General features: G+C 37.5%; 2 protein-coding genes across 2 annotated transcripts in view; one reads left to right on the forward strand and one right to left on the reverse strand.

Moving 5' to 3' along the window:
• Nucleotides 1-20,523, forward strand: part of LOC128858065 (chaoptin) — an 84,784-nt gene that overhangs the window by 16,321 nt on the left and 47,940 nt on the right. The gene's annotated exons all lie outside the window — the stretch shown is intronic.
• Nucleotides 13,776-14,516, reverse strand: LOC128858066 (uncharacterized). Its single transcript, XM_054094000.1, has 3 exons — nucleotides 14,451-14,516; nucleotides 13,957-14,394; nucleotides 13,776-13,884 (listed from the first exon to the last, which is right to left on the reverse strand). The coding sequence occupies exons 1-3, from the start codon at nucleotides 14,476-14,478 to the stop codon at nucleotides 13,808-13,810; spliced, it is 543 nt and encodes a 180-aa protein (XP_053949975.1). The 5' UTR covers nucleotides 14,479-14,516; the 3' UTR covers nucleotides 13,776-13,807.

The raw sequence follows: 20,523 nt of genomic DNA on the forward strand, positions 1-20,523 counted from the left end.
TGAATGCGAACACCGCAAGTTCGCCGCTAACTTCATGCAGGAACACATGTCGACACAATACTAAAATTCCCAAAGCAGCGGAGTGGCACGAATAAGCATTAAATCATTGCCAATTACGCGAAAACATACATTTCTTCAATCTCTTGTGAAGCGTTCGATTGTGAGCTATGAATGGCAGATATACAGAAATTTCTTCTTTTGGTAATACAGTTTCGGACATTGCAAGAGGGATAACTAAAAAATTACAGCTATTATATTACTTTTTTTTGCTCAAAGTGATGGATTTTGTTTTTTAAAAAAATTATGAAAAATTAAATAAACAAAAAAAAAATAAGATTCTAAACACAGTTCGTGATAAAAATTCAGTTTTGGATATTTTTTTTTTTCTGAAATGTTTTCTTTGAAGCAGTTAATAATCAATATTTAAACAGCTTGTTACAAAGCAAAGCTTTTTTATATATCTCTTATTTATTCAACTACTAGATTTGGTTAAATGGATGTCCCAAAGTAGGAAGTGGACCTAGGCAGTTAAGTATTTAAAAAAACTAAAGAAAGGAAATGAAGAAGAGGGAGAGCGACCAGAATACAGACAAACAGTGGCTTGTAAAGATTTGCAGAATTCTACAAAATTTGGAAAATAAACCCAGCGAATACTCAAACCTGGTATAGGGAAAAAATGCGTACCAAGATGTCTTAATCTAAACCTTCTGAGAGCAGAATATCTTAGAAGTACAGGGTTTGCTTGAAAAGTAATGAGTCTTCCCGCGCGGAGCGTCTGCCAAGCGATCAATCGAATCGGCTGGTGGGGGAAAATGATCGTTGGACCTTCCCCTTCTACTCGGCTCGACCTCGTCAACAATTGGGCCCTTCATTACGACAATGCGCCGGCGCACACCGCCTTCCTCTGCACCTCTGCATTGGCCAAGATGGGGGTTCCGGTGCTTCCCCACCCTCCCTCCAGCCCAGACCTGTCCCCTCCGGACTTCTTCTTGTTCCCGCGCCTGAAAAGAAAGCTGAAGGGGAGGCGTTTCGAGGCGATCCAAAAAACTGTGACAGCCGAATAGAACGCGATTCCGGCGGATGAGTTTAAAAAATGTTTCCTGTAGTGAAAAGACCGCTACCAGTGGTATATTGACGCTCAAGGGTCCTATTTTGAAGAATATTAGTTGTATAAATCAAAAGGTTTAATAAAACTGCTTAAAAAAATAAGGCTCATTAGTTTTCAATCAAACCCTGTAATACTGATATGATTGAAGTGCACTCCTCTTCATTACTGCCACAGCACTTTTTCCCCCACTAAAACAAGACTCTCCTCGTCGACTGACTTCCTCCATGGGCGGCACTAAATCTGCACGACATCAAGAGTGGAGCCGACTGCAAAAGAAACTCGCGCCCAGTATCGCTACCTATGACGTATTGAGGTTATACGTCGCTGTTAGTCTCCATTACTTGCACCATGAAGCAGATGGAGCTTCGAAAGTGTATGATAATGTTATGTGCATGTGATGATATAGTTGTAAGTCGTTAACTCAAGCATCTGTAATTGTCGTCGGCACGCCTGAGTTGACCTCCTTTGATACACTGTTTCTTGTTGAATTCAGCACTTGTTGGGGAGCTCGGTTGTGATCAGACGCAGTCCAGGGCATCGATATTATCTGGCTCTACAGCTAGAAAAAGCTCTATTCTTCGCCTTTCTTCATCCTGCTTGCGTCGCGTAAGCGAAACTTGTTTGGTAAACTTGCATGAAGCATCCCCGCAATGTTTTGAATTGCACAAACTGTTAGTTAAATTTTTCTCACTTGACTGTCTTCCAAAGATTGTGGCTAACTTCTCAAAGTGCTCTAGCGAACCTTGGACAGTAGAAAGGTAAGTGTCGCGCGTCTTCAAACTCTTCTGAGCAGGCAGGATAATTTGGTGAAGCGGAGAGACCAAACCTATGCAGATAATACTGGAAGCAGCCATGCCCACTCAGTATCTGAGATAGCACGTAATCCACTTCTCCGTATCTTCATCGTAAGCATTTGATATAAGAAATTAATACCCATCCTTGTTTTTCACAGAAAACAAGCTTACAGATCTGTTCACACGGCACGCAACTCGCTGTCCCATTCGTATTACCCTTCGAATTATGTAGTTTATCATACAAAAGTTGGGGAACGAATGAAGCCATTTGTCAGCAATTCAGTCTGAATTAGCTTGCGAATTACGAAATAATCGTCCTTTTCACAAGTTGTTGACAAAAATTTCTCGAAATTGGCTACCGAAACAACACGAAAGGTGAACCAAGACAAAGAAACAAACCTAAAACCCCTTAAGAGGGGAAACCGGTTTAGGAGGCCAAAATGTTAGTGTTTTTCGAGAATTTTTTGAACAAAGAAGGAATAATGAGAAATTGTTTAAGTTTAGAGGATGTCTTATTTTTATTTTTAGGTACGCTTTTAAATTCTTGGAAACTATTTCCGCGGGAGATAGTGGCTCTAGAGCGTGCTGTCCATGGACGATCGCCATCCGAGTGTCTTGCTAGTGGAAATTCCTGAAGTTGCAATTTTTCTCTGAAATCAACAGCAATTTTTTCTTATTAACAACCTATTTCCTAAGAATATGAACTTAGTTGTGGTAAAACAATATTAAAAATTCCTTACTTTTGAGGCGGTTGAAGTCATAGTAGTTTTTTATACCGTATTTTTTCATCTATTTTGCTTAAAAACCCATATTTTAAATAATAATATAATCCCAGAATTAGGCTCATATAGATTAGAATTGAATAAAGAAAAAATCTTTAAAAAAATTTTAGAACGATTGGTCGATAACTTTTTAAGCTAGAATTCCTACCAGTTGAAAAAAAGTATATTAGTTTCGAGAAAAACGTCGTTCTAACTAACGCGCTACGATGTGGAACCAACTGGCAGTCACTTAAGTATTCATAGAATCGGGAATAATGTGAATTTCGCTTTAAAACTTTTACCACATATTCTTGAGTAGTTATGCTAACGATTTATGCAATAAAAAAAAACCAATTTTTTGATCGATCTAAACCGGTTTCCCCCCTTAAGCAATAACGAGGAAATATTAAGTTTTCATAAAAAGGAAAAACAGATATTGTTAAAAAATTATTATATCGTGCAGGTTGCTGAGCACCTCAAGGGTTGGAGGCCAAGTTGCCTTCTGAGGAACTGTTCCACCTCCATGAGGAGTAGTTGTAGCTATTGAAGCAACTGCATCTCATTAGAACTATGAAGTTCTTATTCAACTCTGCAAGTTTAATCTGCAAGGAAGTAGGTTAGGATAGATTAACCAGGTTGCTTGTCTTGTGATATCTGCATTACATTTCCATGATCCCACTAAGTTGCTTAAACCACTTAGACCTTTTTAAAAAGGTAATATTGTAGTTTCGCCAGTGAGGCATTTTACAAATTTCCTAGGCCTTCAAAGAAATAATCTTTAAGATATTTGGCACGGCTACTTCGAAGTGCAGGGCATTCACCGAGGAGGTGTTGTTCCGACTCAATTCAATCTTCGTCTCCTCCAACTCCTGCAGAAGTCATTGTGAGGTACAGCCATTCTAGGTTGCCGACAGTGCAGTGACCCATTACAAAACCTGTGAGGACGCGGGTTGTTAATCTGTTGAATCCAAGCCGACATTTTGTTTGTTTAAAGTTCAGGTTTGGCCAGAGCGCTTTGGAGACCCTACATAGTAATTAGATACCTCATTCTATTGATTTCCGCCATTACTTTCATGCAAATTGCAGTGTACAGTGCGTTTCGAGGAATGCTTATGTCTTCTACCGCTCGATGAAGATTAAGCTCAAAGCCTTTCCTTGCACACTCATTCGCTCTTTCATTTTCCTATAATCCAGAGTGGTCGGGGACCTACCAAATTGTTGTGCTGTTGGATGAGCGAGAGCAACCTCCTGCATTTTTTATCACATCTTGAATTGATACGCGGTGAGGCCAGTGTCTTGATCGCTGCTTGACTACCAACAAAAATGTTGAGGTTCACTGGAAATAAGTATATTAGTAGTGTCGCAAGAAAGTAAGTCCGTAGAAAAGTTTATATGAATCGAACTCCATCCGTTTGAGAGACTGACTGCCAGCGCACTGATGAAATTTTTCTAAAAAATTATTTTAGGATCAGCCGTAGGCTTTCTATAAATTGTGTGATTTTTAAAATTAGGTAAAATCTTAGTCCTAACTTTTATTTTTTCTCCGTCCCCAAGATTCATTGCAAATAATAATAATAGAAAGCAAATAACAAGAACAAGAAGGAGCGTACCCAAAGTGAATTACAAAGGCGTCCTAGGAAAAAGGTTTTTGTCGTGTTATTTAGCGAACTACTTAGAGAACGAATTAGGCGCCGAGGGAACATAGCGTAAAGATACTCAGCCCAGTCAACGCATGAGCTACATAGTTTCGATATACAGAGACGCTCACAATAATAGCAGCCCGATAGCTTGAGAAGTTTTGACTACATATTTCAATATACTTCCATTTTCAATTTCTTTATTCTTAATAAAACTAAGGTCATACTGCAACAAAAACAATTTAATTCGAAGTTCCAAAATTACAAGATTAAAAAAAAAAAATTTGCATAAAAATCTTAAACTTTTCAGGTAACTTAAAAAAAATGTATACGCAGTTGTAGGGTTGAAATGCTTGCCCTGAGAGAGCACACTTGAACAAAAATTTAATTCGTCAATTGGGATTACACAGTTCTATAGTCCATTCAGGTTTGGTGAAATATATTTCAAACCTAAAGTGGCTCCAAATTCGCTTTGATTTTTAGTAATTTTTGTTTACTGATGGTGTTTTCATATATAACAAATATTTGAATTTTTTTTATATCGAAGGATATGCGCCACGCTGCCAGTAAAATTTAAGGGGGTAGTATGGTATTTTTTTTTTTTTCATTTTTTTTTTTTTTTTTTAAATTATTCTATAACATCTTAAGATTATTGTGTGAAAGTTTGAAGTGCATTAGAGTAAAATTGACAAAGACACAAAGGATTAAGTATCTACCTCTCCAACCGGATTTCACGCTGTAAAAATCTTCACAAACCTTTAAACGCGTTTTTCTCACACTTACCTTTTTTACGGTCGGTGTCCACTGTAGATTCATATCTACTGCACCGATTCTTTTCAAATTTGGTTTTTTTGTTTCTTTACTTTATTCACGAGGTAATGACGTCGAGTTTTTTTTTTTTTTAATTTTGTCATATTTTAAAACAACAAAGTTTTCAAGTTTTTTTTATGAAAAATCGGTGTTTTGACTTCAAAGCGCTTTAAAAAATTAAAAAAAAAAAAAAAAAAATTCGACGTTGTTACCTGCGAAACTTTATTAGCTGATGAAATCAATTTGGTTTTTTGATTTTAGTTGATCCAGTAATGAGTTCTGAGGGACACCGCAATACAACTTTTTTATGAGACGTCCGCGAAGATTCGCTGCCACCAACTCATTTCTTCATAAAAATCAATGAAAATTTCACACAATATTCTTTAAATATGACTTTATAATGAAGTAATTTTAAAATTTTGAATAAATCAACTGTGTCGACAAAAAATATTTCGAAAAATATGCTTGTTTTACACCGAATTAACCATACTACCCCCTTAATGGGCTACAAAGCTGCATATCCAGAGTTTTTCAAGAAATAAAAAAAAAATTGCATTTTCGAAATTTTTGAAAGTTTGTACAAAGTTTAAAAGATCGTACTAAATATATGGATTTTGTTGTAGCGTGACCTGTATTTATATAAAAAGAATTGAATAAGAAGTAAAGAAACAGTCAAAACTTTGCAGCATATCACATTTTTATTAATGTGAGCGCCTTTGAGAGCCTTGTACCCTACTAAACATTGCAGCGATTTTTTTCTGCTGTGGCCGAAAGAGAACTTTAGATGTGATTAACGTAGGTGCTACCAGCCTTATGCTCAGCCGGTGCTCAAAAGCAAAGCGGACTCAATTAGTATGTTGAGCACCGTCCAAAAAATGATAAAAGCATTTATTGGACCAAATGGTAGTGTGGCATCGAGGCATTTGCCACCCCTTGGTAAGGTATGAGGTCCATCAAAACCTCTGCCGTGCTTTGGGTTTCAGCCCCGGTTGTAAAGCAACTCTAAATTGAACTAAAATGGTCCTCTCCGTATTTAGTTATCACACCAAAGCCATCATAAGGAAGAAGGCAAACTCTGATGAGTTCTGTTCTTCATGACACCGGGGTGAAGTGCCCGGTTGGACTTTTTAGCTTAAGTTACTATCAATTGAGCTCCTATACAGCTTGGAACTGTTTGCCCCAGTGACCGAAAGGGAGGTCAGACATTTCCTAGTAATTATAAAGTCTTCTTCTGAGAAGACTCCTCCATCAATCTTTCACTTGAACTTCGAGCCATCCATGAAAACTGAACCTTGGTTCTATTTACCTAGACGCTACCACTTACCCATTCTTAGCTTGAAGAAATCCGCTAGTAGTAGATGTAAAACACAAAATTTCTGCCAAATAATAACTCAAATAATAATTTTGGTCAAAGAAAAGGAAAACTTTACATTGTTGATGAAATAATTAGTCCGTACTTCGAGCTCACGAAAAAATGATCATACGAGTTCATCGCTTTGGTATGCTTGACATCTTGAAAATGGGGCTGGCTACTTACAAAGCGTGTTCTTGAATTGAAGGCAAAGACTTTTCTTATCCTATCTGTTGGTATTTAAATTCATTTAGCGTTCCCTCCGTTTTCTGTTAGTAATGTCTCGATGGGTTCAGCTTGTGAGAGGCATGTCATTTTAGTGCTTTCTACCGAATTTGTTGCTATTATGCAGTTTCATTACGCTTGGACCTGATTTTACATACTGACTTGGTGCTTACTTCTTTTATCGGATGTTTGGCCAAGCTTCCTCTCCAATATGTAGTACGAGGTTTAAGATTTTCCATAATTGAATGAGCAGCTTTTTTATGACAGAAATACACTCGGAGATTTGCCATTGCCTACCGAGTGGCATCCGCTATTAGAAACAATCTCTTTTGTATCAATTGAAGATTCACGCTCACTTTAGGTTTTATACGCGCATTCTCCTGAGCCGAAGCCCATCTAACCCATTTGGCTATGGCAGCCCTTTTTTGAAACTCTATTCTAGCGCCAGCTGCCGAGGATCATAGTAATGAAACTCACTTCTTTGCCGCTTCTTGGCCAGGTCACACCTCACAACTGTTATTCTTTTTATGCACAACACCACTTTAGAATCAAAAAGTCTAAATTTGGACAAGTCAAAAGGAAATCTTTCCTCTTTTCCTCTTTGTGTTGTGCAAAGTTGCTTCTTTGGGCGGATCGTCAAGCATTTGAGCCAAGCTGTAGCTTTTAGCTCACGTCCCTGCCAATAACACATTTTCTATGTATTTTCTTCGAATAGCTTACGTAGTTTTGTACTAAGCTTTCAAATTACAGTTAAATTTACCAGCTTCCCCTTAACTGGGTCGTCGTCGTTCTACCTACTGTGTCCACTATTCACCTAAGATCATCGGACCAGCCATAACTTTTCCAAACATTTTTAATTAAAGTGGGCAATGCATTTTTAATGCAGACCATACAATTTTTCTCTTTGAAGGGTGAAATGGTCCCCATTTCCATTTTCGTCATCCTCTCTCTATTTGGCTTACATTGACTTTCGTCACATTTCTAAAATTACTTGGCATGAAAACAAAATTTCACACTGCCCACAAAATGCAATCCATTTCTACCTGCCGCACCTAATTGCGCTTTAAGTGCATATCTCCTCCCTGCTCATATTTCAATGCCCTCAGCTGTATGCATTTTATAAATTAAACAAGCAATTCCGATAATACGATACAATTTTAGTACTTCCTATATAAAACACAATAAAACTGCGGTTTACATTTTAGTAGTGTGTTAACCTCAGATGCTTATAAAGAATATTTTAATATCAAAGCACTTCAATTAGTTATGCTGTCCAAGCATATTTTCGTATTGGGTAAGTAAAATTCCTGTACATGAAAATTGAATAAGTTTCTAGCAAATTTTCTTTCAGTCTTCCTCTTAGTGCTGCTTGTCAATTTGGAGATGGCTCAAGCTGGTGCATTACCTATTGCAATTTTGGCAAGGAGGCGTAGACAAGGAATACTTCCACCTCATAGGCCAGCAAGAATTTTCATTCCAAGACCAAAACCAACAACTCGGACTCCTCCAAAAAAAGAGCAAATAACAACGAAGTCAACTATTTTAATAACTCATCCCCCAGGTTGTGGTCGATAAATGGATATATATTGCAATTTACTTCAAGTCTATAAAAATCATTTCGAAAGTTATAAGAAATATTAAGTGCGGCAGTGTATAAGAGAAATCCTAATAATCAAGTACTTTATGCTGAACTTAACTATTGCCCTTTAATAAAATCAATATTTATATTCGTATTTGCATCACTTTTATATTCTTTTATGGTAGTTGTTCTAGCACCAGTAGTAGGCTCGGCCTAAATTACTAAGACCGCTAAGTGCCACTTGCGCTATGTTAGATGATTGGCTTAAGAGGGCATGCGTGTCACCTCTTCACTTGAGAGGATCATATTTTTATTAATCCCGAGCGTCATAAAATCAAGGCGGGGAGTGGCAGCCAAGCTGCTCTAAAGGTCCTAGAAACCGCTTACATATCTTCGAATATACATAGTTCAGTTATGTAAATGGAGGCTGCGCTCAGTTGCCTATGTGGGTGCCAGAACACTGTAGTGTTCAAAGCAACGAACTGACGGATGAATTGGCAAACTTCAGTTCTTTAGAGCGCTCAATGGGACCGTAGTCAATTTACGGTCAAGTATAGCAGGTTCAGTCGGGTATATCAAATTCTTCTTTAACAAAGCTCCTAAAAGCTGTTGGTGCTGGATACTTTTAGCTGCAAAACAGTCATACTGAGAAGCCCTGACAGGGTGGTAGCATTTACTTCGGCGACAGAGAACGATAAGACTGATTACGGATCACTATCCACATATACATATATAAACCACCCTCACAGGGCTTTCAATTATATACTACATTTCCATTTTCAGTTTTGAACTCCCAATATTGTTTCACTCTTATTTCACGCATAATTTGACACCAGCCCGAAAAGGACTCGTGTCGATTGGAGGAAAGAAATGTTGAAGAAATTCGGCCGCAGTGGTTCAAGCACCATGACAGGTGATAAATCTTGGATTTATGCGTATGAATCGGAAACAAAACATCAATCGATCGTGTTCAGTGTTCTTTGTTGATGACGCAACCGTGCCACTACAGAGAGTTAACGCAATCAGTTTTTATTGTTTGTTTGGCAGAAGTTTTCAGGTAATTGAAGATAACCACGCGCCGAAGACGAGTCATCCTTCACCAAGAAAAAGCGAGCTCTCATATTTCGGCTCACACAAGAGAGTTTTTGAGCGCTCATAAGATTGAATCAATGGCTCATCGTACTTATGGCCCTAATTTGACAGAAATATACCCGGAGGTTTGCCAATGCCTAGCGAAGGGTGGCCGCAACTTGAAACAATCTTTTTTTCTATAACTTGGGGCCTCATGCTAACATTTGATTTTGAACAGGAGCCATTCTGAATGATAGTCATGCATAAACTCCCTTGGCAATGGTGTCCCTTTTAGAGAACTCTGTTGCAGTGCCAGCTGTCGGGGATCATGGTAATGAAACCACTCAACTTTCTCCTTTGCCGGTTCTCAGACAGGGCACACCTCACCTTTGTTACTATTTTTATGTACGACATACCTTTAGAATGAAAAAGAAAACCTTTTTCGACTTCTTTAAGAAAAATGTTTCATTCTAACACAGTTGGCTAGAATTTTAATATTCTTTAACCTGCGGTTGGCAGTTTTGACGCGTTTGTGTTGTGAAAAGTTGGCTTTTCGGTGGGAAATTTTCATCTCACCACTCTCGCGGTAAAACGTATTCCATGTATTCCCTTCCAATAGCTAACGCAGTTTTGTGCTAATCTTTGAGTTACAGTTCTATTCACCGGCTTTCCTCTATTGGGTTCTGTTGCAAGTTTATGTGCCAACTATTAAAAGATTTTTAATGAAAGTGTGCAAGGATTGCACTACGCTCTCAGACGATGAAATTTTGATCTCTGAAGTATGAAATGCTATTCATTTCCATTGTGGTTATTCTTTCTCAATTTGGCATGAAAACAAATTCACCACTGATAACAAAATGCAGTAATTCTCGCTGCTAGCTATACCTGCCGCACCTAATTGCGCTTTAAGTGCATACCTCCTCCGTGCTCATATTTCAATGCCCACAGCTGTATGCATTTTATAAATTAAACAAGTAATATAATTCCGATAATACAATACAATTTTAGTACTTCCTATATAAAACACAATAAAACTGCGGTTTACATTTCAGTAGTGTGTTAACCTCAGATGCTTATAAAGAATATTTTAATATCAAAGCACTTCAATTAGTTATGCTGTCCAAGCATATTTTCGTATTGGGTAAGTAAAATTGCTGTACATGAAAATTGAATAAGTTTCTAGCAAATTTTCTTTCAGTCTTCCTCTTAGTGCTGCTTGTCAATTTGGAGATGGCTCAGGCTGGTGCATTACCTATTGCAATTTTGGCAAGGAGGCGTAGACAAGGAATACTTCCACCTCATAGGCCAGCAAGAATTTTCTTTCCAAGACCAAAATCCACAACTCGGACTCCTCCAAAAAAAGAGCAAATAACAACGAAGTCAACTATTTTAATAACTCATGCCCCAGGTTGTGGCCGATAAATGGATATATTTTGCAAATTACTTCAAGTTAATAAAAATCATTTCGAAAGTTATATGAAATATTAAGTGCGGCAGTGTATAAGAGAAATCCTAATAATCAAGTACTTTATGCTGAACTTAACTATTGCCCTTTAATAAAATCAATATTTATATTCGTATTTGCATCACTTTTATATTCTTTTATGGTAGTTGTTCTAGCACCAGTAGTAGGCTCGGCCTAAATTACTAATCCCATCAATTGCCACTTGCTCGGTGTTGTAACAAAAAGGAAGTTGTGTTAGATGAATTGGCTTAAGAGGGCGTGCGTCGCACCTCTTCCCTTGAGTGGATAATCTCGAGAGTCATACTAATTGTGCAAGCTGGAACACTGTTGGGTTCAAGGCAACGAATTGGCTGATGAATTTAAATCATAAAATAGAATTTACGGGCTAGTATAGTAGGTTCAGTCAGGTAAATCAAATACTTCATTGATAAAGCTCCTAAGAGCCGTTGGTGCGGGATAATGACAGCTGCAAAAGAGTTAAACTGAAAAACTCTGACAGGGTAGTAGCAAAATTTCCTTCGGCGACAGGGAAGGAGTGAGCTATGAGCAGTGATGAGACTGGTTACGGATCACCACCCATATAACCTTCACAACCTTCAATTATATAATATATTTCCATACATGGATTTGAACTCCCAATTTGACAACAGCCCGAAAAGTACTCGTGTCGATTGGTGTAAAGAAATGTTGAAGAAATTCGGCCGCAGTGTTTCAAGCACCATGCCAGGTGATAAATCTGGGGTCTGTGCGTATGAATCGGAAACAAAACATCAATCGACCATGTTCGGTGTTCTTTGATGATGTCGCAACCATAGAAATGTAACGCAATCAGTTTTTAGTGCTTGTTTGGCAGAAGTTATCAGACAGGCAGAAGATGAGTCATCCTGAATCCTTGAATCAATGGCGCATCGGACTTACGATCCTAATTGGCAGAAATATACCTTGAGGTTTGCCAAAACCTGCCGAGAAGCGATGGCTTCTAAAAAAAACCTTTTCTATCAATGTGCCTCGTGCCCAGGGTTCCGAACCTGGGCACTTCCGAGTGGTAGTCATGCACCATTTTTACTTCGGTGGGTCAAAATTCATAACGTCGGCATATGGTCGGCAGAGGTATCATTGATGATTCGTTGTATACATCCTTGTCGGATATAGATGGTAAATTTTTGGGCTAGATGTTTTCTCCCGACAAATTGCTGAGATTTTTAAACATATCAGGCAAATTCGCAGTGTGGCAATGAAATCTCTGCCAAGCTATCCTGCCCTATTCTTTGAACATCCTCTCTGAACTTTAAATACAATGGGCAATATTTTCTGAATGCTTTGGAAATTCCAATCATCCCCTAGCTCGTTTCAAGCTGTGGCGTTTTCCTCTCATATTTGCTAGCAAATTTTTCCCAATTTACAGTCCTTGATCGGATATAAATTTACTCGTTCTGGTATTGATTTTCGGCAGAACGCCAATTTATAGATGTAAACATATTTACATACAGTAAAATCTCTATAATCGAAAACTCAAGGGGCCGGAATACTGCTTCTCAAATAGATTTTTTATTGCATAAAGTTTCTCTACTGATACATAAAAACAGCTTGGCAAATTTACGTTATCGATCTCGTGCCACATCGCCCTGCTTAATTAGTTTTCATCGATAAGTGTTAACTTTTCAATAATAATTTTAATAGATAGCTTTGCATCGCGCCACATTTGAACATTCAAAACCACTGCCGGACATAAAGAGGGCAATGAGAAGAAAAGAAGAAAGAAAAAATTTGCTTAGCCTGGTTTGACGGGAAGAGTTCTTCGGAAGGGCTATAATATCACTAAATTCTAAAAATTATCCGAGAGTGGCATTTTCCGTAATTATCGAAAATCGACATATTTTCCCAAATATTTTTAACAAAAGTTTTGGTATTTTTCCAATTTGATTTGAAAAATTTTTTTCAATTATTAAAATGTTAAAAAAACCATAAAATATATATATAATATATAAAAATAAATAATATAATAAGCCATAAAAATTATGTAGCAAATTTTCTATTTTAAATAAACCTGGAAATTATAATTTTTTTTTAATTTTTCCAGTCTATTTCTTATTATGCTCAAGCAATAGTCCTACCCGATAACTTTTAAAAGATTGGTAAAAAACTTGGGTGACTTGATATGGAATCGCTCACTTTTATTTTTATTTTTTTGTCTGATATTTCGTGCCGCCTACGTCTTGAAAATCGCCATCGAGCTTCCATGGGAAAAATGCGTTTTTCCGTAAATTTACTCTTGTTTTAATTTCCCTTTATAAATTCCCATACAATTAAAAGCTTTAATTATTTTTTATTAAACAAAATTTAATTATTTTTATTGGAACACAGAAATTTGGGTTTTAGGAGAAACTTTTCGCCGATGTGAGACTGTTATTTGTTGTTAAAAGTTGTTCCCATTATTTGGTGCTATATTAAATTAAAATCAAAAATTGCATCTTTTAGGTTCATGAGCAGAGAATTTAACGAATTTCTAATCATTTCTGATTTGGACTGAGTACTGACTTTGGACTTTAAACCACTGGTAATCCTGCTGTGAAATCGTAATTTATTGAATCGAAGGATGGTTTGAGTTAAAGTTAACTGAGGTGAACTCGAAGCTATGAAAATGACCCTAAGCAGAAGCGGATTACATGGCAATTTGTGTGTATTGCAACATATCCCTTTCTATGGGTTGGCCAGCACACTTTTCATCAGCAGTTTTCAGCTCTTCCGTTTAGCGCTTTCACGTTTTACAGAATATTACAATTTTGAATATCTGTACTCAAAGAAAAATATTTCCCTCAAATATTGATTTTCTCTGCCAACGCGTGTTTTAACTATGAAATTATTCATATTAAAGAAAAATTAAGTTTATTTCGAAAGAAATTTATTGACTTTTATTTAATATAATTGAATTTAGAAATTACTTATGGAAAAGTTAAGTGGGTTCAGCTATTCAGGCATCGATATTGATCATCCATCATTTCCTTATTAGTCGTCTTCACATTTCTCAGGACGTGCACCGATTTTAAGATCACCGCAACGTCTCTGCCTTACAATTGACCAGTCTGTGTGAAAAAAGTAATGAAAATCAAGTTAATAATTAAATAATGAAAATCTCCTTATCAATTTGTACTCACTATTACGCGGCCTAGTTTGACAGTTCAGATTGCGTAATGCACACCTATTAGCCACTCGTCGGCAGAGTCTGCCATTTCGACTACGCACGCACAATGACGGACCGGCAGTGGTGCATTTTAACGGTTCCTTAGTACATGGACGAGGTCTCGGCGGTGTTACTGCTCGTGGTCTCCTTGTTGGTCTTCTAGTAGGTCTCTCAGTTGGGGGTGGCCTCCTTGTAGGAGGGGGTCTCCTAGTTGGTGGAGTTCTTGTAGGTGGGGGTCTTCTAGTAGGAGGTGGCCTCCTTGTGGGTGGGGTTCTTGTAGGTGGGGGTCTTCTAGTTGGGGGTGGTCTCCTCGTTGGTGGGGGCCTCCTAGTTGGACGAATACCTGATGTGTCCACATCAGGTGGCTGTGCTTGAACCATAACTATGGCTACCACAAGCACAACTCCAAAAACTGGAATTTATAGGGAAGTTAGTGAGTATATCGGATAATTCAAGTGAGGAACTTACGAAACGTCAAGAAGTGCCTTGGCAACATGTTTTCGTTGCTTTGTTTTAAGATCTAGTGATGTTGACTGTGAGTGCGAAACTCAACTGATGACTCTACAACAGTTTGAACCGAGTTTTATAGTCGCCTGAACATCAGGTATTGAATGGTGTCTGGCATGTATTTTGTATTGTAACAATAGGATTGTGAGAAAGAGTTGTCTGGAACAGTGTATTGATGGTTTAATTGTAACCGAAAAGAAAGCTTTCTTTTCAAGCCAGACAATGATTTTGGGTGAAAATTATTGTTCAAATTTAAATGATTTTAATATTTTAAATTCTTTTTTCTTATCGTTTTCTTAGTTTGTGACAACAAATATTATACACAAATTTTATTTATTTCATTGGTAGGAATTACTGATTATTTATCAATAATGATTGATTTTTTAAACACCAATTCAAATAATTTGGTTATTTTAATATTTTGCTAAATTTTTTGTATTAAATAAATTTAAATGAAAGCTAATTTTTCAAATATTTACATATAATAACTATGGCCCTATAATAAATTGTAACCTAACGCCCGAACCCTAATTGGGCTGTACCAGTGTGGTTTCAGACCTGCTCGTTCCACCGTCGGCCAAATATTCCCACTGCGGCAGATCCTGGAAAAGACCCATAAGAACCAAGTCAACATGCACCACCTACTTTTCGACTACAACGCAGCCTTTGATAGCCCAATTCGCGGCCAACTACATCGCATAATGTCTGACTTCGGTATCTCTGCTAAGCTGATACGGCTGAGCAGAATGACGTTGAGCAACTTCAGAGATGGTGACCCATTTTCATGCAATCGCTTATACTTTGTTGTGGAGAGTGAGGTTCCTAGGATGAGGGTAGAGCGTAACGGAACTTTTTTATATAAAAGTTTCCAGCTCCTTGCGTATATACCAGTTTTTTCTAGAGTAAAGCACTTCGCAATAGGTTTGGCCTTGCTCGCGTAGATGACGGTCACCACATTCGAATGAACCGTGTGAGATATTGGCATAGTCAAACGAGTCATCCTGCAGCGACTAAAGTGGCTGGGTCATATCGTCCTTATGGAAGGAACAGCTCCAGCGAGGAAGGTGTTTGAGATGGTAATTAGCAGTCGCCTGCAAAGAGGACGCCTTCATGGCCTGTGGAAAACCAAATTAAAGGTGACCTGGCTCCTCTGAATGGCTGAAGAAACAGGGAAAGGTGTGAACCAAACAGACCTGACTTTATACGAGAGGAAGTAACTTGGTAACGAGTTATTACGGCCAATTAAGTAAATAATTTTTTACGAACCCCTTTTGAACCTTTGTGCAAAAAAACAAAAAAGTTAGCAAATTTTCATAGAAGTTTCATACTTTCCCACCTCAATTTATAAAAATATTCCGAGTATGCAGTTTTATAGCCTATGAAATCTCGTAAGCTTTTATATCCTTTATAGCCCTTGAAAATACAAACTTCAAATAGCTCACGAATCACATTAGTTTTTGAGAATTTTTTTCTTTCCTGACGGAGTTTGATAGTTTCTTACATATAAAAAAAAAATATCCAGCGTTCGACGCAAAAATTTACCATCTGGCCGTTCAAAAATGTTTAAAGTATATCTATATTTTTAACGGAAATCAAATTTCAAGCCACTATGTGCAGCAATAATATCGCACGAATATCAAAACGTTTGAGTGCGTTCAAGGTAGAATAATCATTTCAATGGGAAAGCCAGATGGCGCCCAGCAGCATTAGAAGACAAGAATATCAATAACAACCCTCGTATTAGAGAAATTAATAATATTATATTAATAAATTCTTTGCTATAAAGGCAGCATATTTCAGAAGGACCTAAGCTAGGCATGTAGGTGCAAAAATGAAATGGTTGAAGTACCCCTCCTCAAGTAGCACCAAAGCTCAGATATCTACAGCTAACTAGAGCTGTAAGGTGAAGATGTATAGGACTTAGATTGGAGCGCTGCCACAGTCCGTCGATGAAAGGAGCACCCAGGAGTGACCTTAATGGTTTAACTGCCAATCCCGGATATTGACAGAGGAAATGCTCAATAGTCTCCATTTCTGAAAGGTAGCCACAGCTTCTGCAATGGAGATTACATGGTAAACCTATCTTTTCTGCATGTGTGCCGATCATCTACCAGGTGTGTTCAAAAAGTAAAAGAAGAGTTCGGCCATTTTGAATATTCAGTTAATTGTTGATAACTGCCTTGCTTGCACGTGTTTCGGCTCGTCCTCGATTTTTACATATTCGAAACGAAAAGCGTGCCGGACGCCCGAGCACTTCAACAACGGACGAAAAAATTGATCAATTTCGACCAAAAGCGGCATCGCATGAATATTACTAATGGGATGTTGGGCTCTGTCCGTGATGACCCAAATTTGCTCCAGAGGGTCACAAATGGTGACAAATCATGAGCTTATGGTTATGATGTGGAAAGCAGAGCTCAATCATCTCAATGGAAGCTGCAGTACAAGCCAATACCGAAAAAAGCGCGCCAAGTTCGGTCGACTGTAAAAGTTTTGCTTACCGTTATTATCTACAAGTTATGCGCAATTTACGAGGTGCAGTCCGCCATAAAAGCCCGGATTTTTGCAAAGAACAAAAATTGGCTCTAGCATCGCGATAACGTCCCTGCTCACACATCGGACATGCTTGTGGGTGACTTTTTTCTTGTTCTCGAAGCTAAAGAAGCCCATGAAAGCACGGTGCTACGCGACGAGATAAAGACGATACGAAAGAGGAGCTGAACAAGGTAAAAAAAATGATTCTTTGAAGAGCTTCGAAGATTGGAAAAAACATTGACAAAAGTGCATAATATCTCATGGGGATTACTTTGAAAGGGACGAAATAGATATTAATGAATAAATAAATAATTTTTGAAAAATCACAAAATTCGCGATACTTTTTGAACACACCTCGCATGCTTAACTAAGTTGTATGTAAGGAGGATGGCGATGACCAAGAAGCAGATCTCTGAGACTAATTTAGTCGGTCTCTTTCTGGCTCATCAGCAACTTTTCCCTATGCTCCTATGACCTAGAACCCAGATCAGAGAAATGTTACATTCATACCCAAGAGATTTGATTTTTCCTTACAGGGCTTGATTAGTTTGAATCTATCCCTATCTATCTAGCGTTACCAGAACCTTGACCGGTTCTTGACTGTCGGAAAAATGTTAATATCTTTCTCGCTCTCATGTTCCCTAAGTAGTTTCCATGCCTGCAAGATCGTGAAAACAAGTTAAATGAAGCCCTTGACCACATCGAATTTATAATTGTTAACTACGATCTGTGGTTCAAGATGCCGCGACTCCCTACAGGAGGCCAGCATTGCTTGTACCCTCGCCTACCGTCAGACACAATCGTGCGGACTCTTTTTCAATAGCCGTAAAAATGGTATCGACATCATCAGCGTGCGAATTGGGCTATCAAAGGCTGCGTTGTAGTCGAAGAGTAGAAAGTGCATGGTGTAGTGCAATTAAAGTTCGGGCGTTAGGTTTCAATTTATCGAATAGCAGGAAGAATGGAATTTTATAGGCGATGGAGAAAAGGCTGATCTGTCGATAGTTGAGGCAGTTTATAGGGCCACCTTTCTTTAGGATAGGATAAGGAAATTATTGAAATTAGATGAATAACAAATAAGTTGCCGAAACTTATGACTCTTTGATTATAATAGTGCCATAGTTATTACATGTAAATATTTGAAAAAACAACTTTCATTTAAATTTATTTAACCCTAAAACTCTTGCAAAATATTAGAACAACCAGTTATTTGAATTAGTGCGTTAAAAGCCAATAATTATTAATAAATAATCAGTAAGGCCTACCAATGAAACAAACAAACTAAGAAAACGATAAAAAAAATTTTAAATATTAAAATCATTTAAATTTCAACAAAAATTTTTACCCAAATCAATGTCTGGCTTGGAAAAAATGTTTTTTTTTTATTACACTTGAACAATCAATGAACTGTTCTAGACAACTCTTTCTCACAATCCTATTGTTACAATATAAAACACGTGGCAGACACCATTCAATCCCTGAAGTTCACGCGACTATAAAACTCGGTTCAAACTGTTGTAGAGTCATCAGTTGAGTTTCGCACTCACAGTCAACATCTCCAGATCTTAAAACAAAGCAACGAAAACATGTTGCCTAGGCACTTCTTGACGTTTCGTAAGTTCCTCACTTGAATTATCCAATATACTCACTAACTTCCCTATAAATTCCAGTTTTTGGAGTTGTGCTTGTGGTAGCCATAGTTATGGTTCAAGCACAGCCACCTGATGTGGACACATCAGGTATTCGTCCAACTAGGAGGCCCCCACCAACGAGAAGACCACCCCCAACTAGAAGACCCCCACCTACAAGAACCCCACCCACAAGGAGGCCACCTCCTACTAGAAGACCCCCACCTACAAGAGCTCCACCAACTAGGAGACCCCCTCCTACAAGGAGGCCACCCCCAACTGAGAGACCTACAAGAAGACCAACAAGGAGACCACGAGCAGTAACACCGCCGAGACCTCGTCCATGTACTAAGGAACCGTTAAAATGCACCACTGCCGGTCCGTCATTGTGCGTGCGTAGTCGAAATGGCAGACTCTGCCGACGAGTGGCTAATAGGTGTGCATTACGCAATCTGAACTGTCAAACTAGGCCGCGTAATAGTGAGTACAAATTGATAAGGGGATTTTCATTATTTAATTATTAACTTGATTTTCATTACTTTTTTCACACAGACTGGTCAATTGTAAGGCAGAGACGTTGCGGTGATCTTAAAATCGGTGCACGTCCTGAGAAATGTGAAGACGACTAATAAGGAAATGATGGATGATCAATATCGATGCCTGAATAGCTGAACCCCCTTAACTTTTCCATAAGTAATTTCTAAATTCAATTATATTAAATAAAAGTCAATAAATTTCTTTCGAAATAAACTAAATTTTTCTTTAATATGAATAGTTTCTTAATTAAAACGCGTGTTGGCACAGAAAATCAATATTTTTAGGGAAATACATATTTTTTTGCAGATACAGAAATTGAAAATCGTAATTGTAAAAAATTCAATAAAAATTTGAATCTTACTTATTTATTTATGAAATAACATTCTGTAAAATGTAAAAGCGCTAAACGGAAGCGTTGAAAAATGGAGTTTAAGAGTGTATTGCCCAATCCACAGATAAGGTGATGCTGCAATACAGACAAATTGCCATGTAATCCGCTTCTGCTTAGGGTCCTTTTCATAGCTTCGAGTTCACCTCAGTTAACTTTAACTCAAACTCATACGACTCAATAAATTGCGATTTCACAGCAGGATTGCCAGCTGTTTAAAGTCCAAAGTCAGTGCTTTCGTCGCGAAAAGTCAGTCCAAATCAGAAATGAGTAGAAATTTGATAAATTCGTTCATAAATCTAAAAGTTGTAGTTTTTAATTTTAACTTAATTTAATGTAGCACCAAATAATGGGAACAACTTTTAACAACAAATAATAGTCGTGCATTGGGAAGACGTCGAGTACATTTTTACCATGAAAAAGTTTCTCCTAAAACCTAAACTAAATATTTATTAAGAACTAATTTTCAGTGTTCCCATAAAAATAGTTCAATTTTGTTTAATAAAAATTAATTAAAGGGTTTAATTTTATAGGAATTTATAAAGGGAAATTAAAACAGGAATAAATTTACGGAAAAACGCATTTTTCCCATGGAAGCTCGATGGCAATTTTCAAAGCGTAGGCGGCACGGGTAAATATCAGAGAAAAAAATTAAAGTAAAGGTGAGCGATTCTTTATCAAGTCGCCCAAGTCTTTTACCAATCTCTTAAAAGTTATTGGGTGGGATTATTATGTAAGTATAATGAAAAATAAACTGGAAAAATTAAAAAAAAATTCTAATTTTAAGATTTATTTAATATAGGAAATTTTGCTACAAAGTTTTTAAAGTGAAATATTTTATGGTTTGTCAAAATTTTTAAGAAAACCAATTGGAAAAATATTAAAATTTTTAGGAAAATATGTCGGTTTTCGATAATTATGAAAAACGCCACTCTCCGATAGTTTT

This window comes from Anastrepha ludens, chromosome 3, assembly GCF_028408465.1.
Source record: "Anastrepha ludens isolate Willacy chromosome 3, idAnaLude1.1, whole genome shotgun sequence".
In the NCBI taxonomy this organism is placed as follows: Eukaryota; Metazoa; Arthropoda; class Insecta; order Diptera; family Tephritidae; genus Anastrepha; species Anastrepha ludens.

Coding starts and splice junctions, on each gene's coding strand:
- LOC128858066 (XM_054094000.1), bottom strand. CDS start 14,478: ATGTTGCCAAGGCACTTCTTGACGTTTC. Junction 14,395..14,450: donor AAGGCACTTCTTGACGTTTC/GTAAGTTCCTCA, acceptor TATAAATTCCAG/TTTTTGGAGTTGTGCTTGTG. Junction 13,885..13,956: donor TCAAACTAGGCCGCGTAATA/GTGAGTACAAAT, acceptor TTTTTCACACAG/ACTGGTCAATTGTAAGGCAG.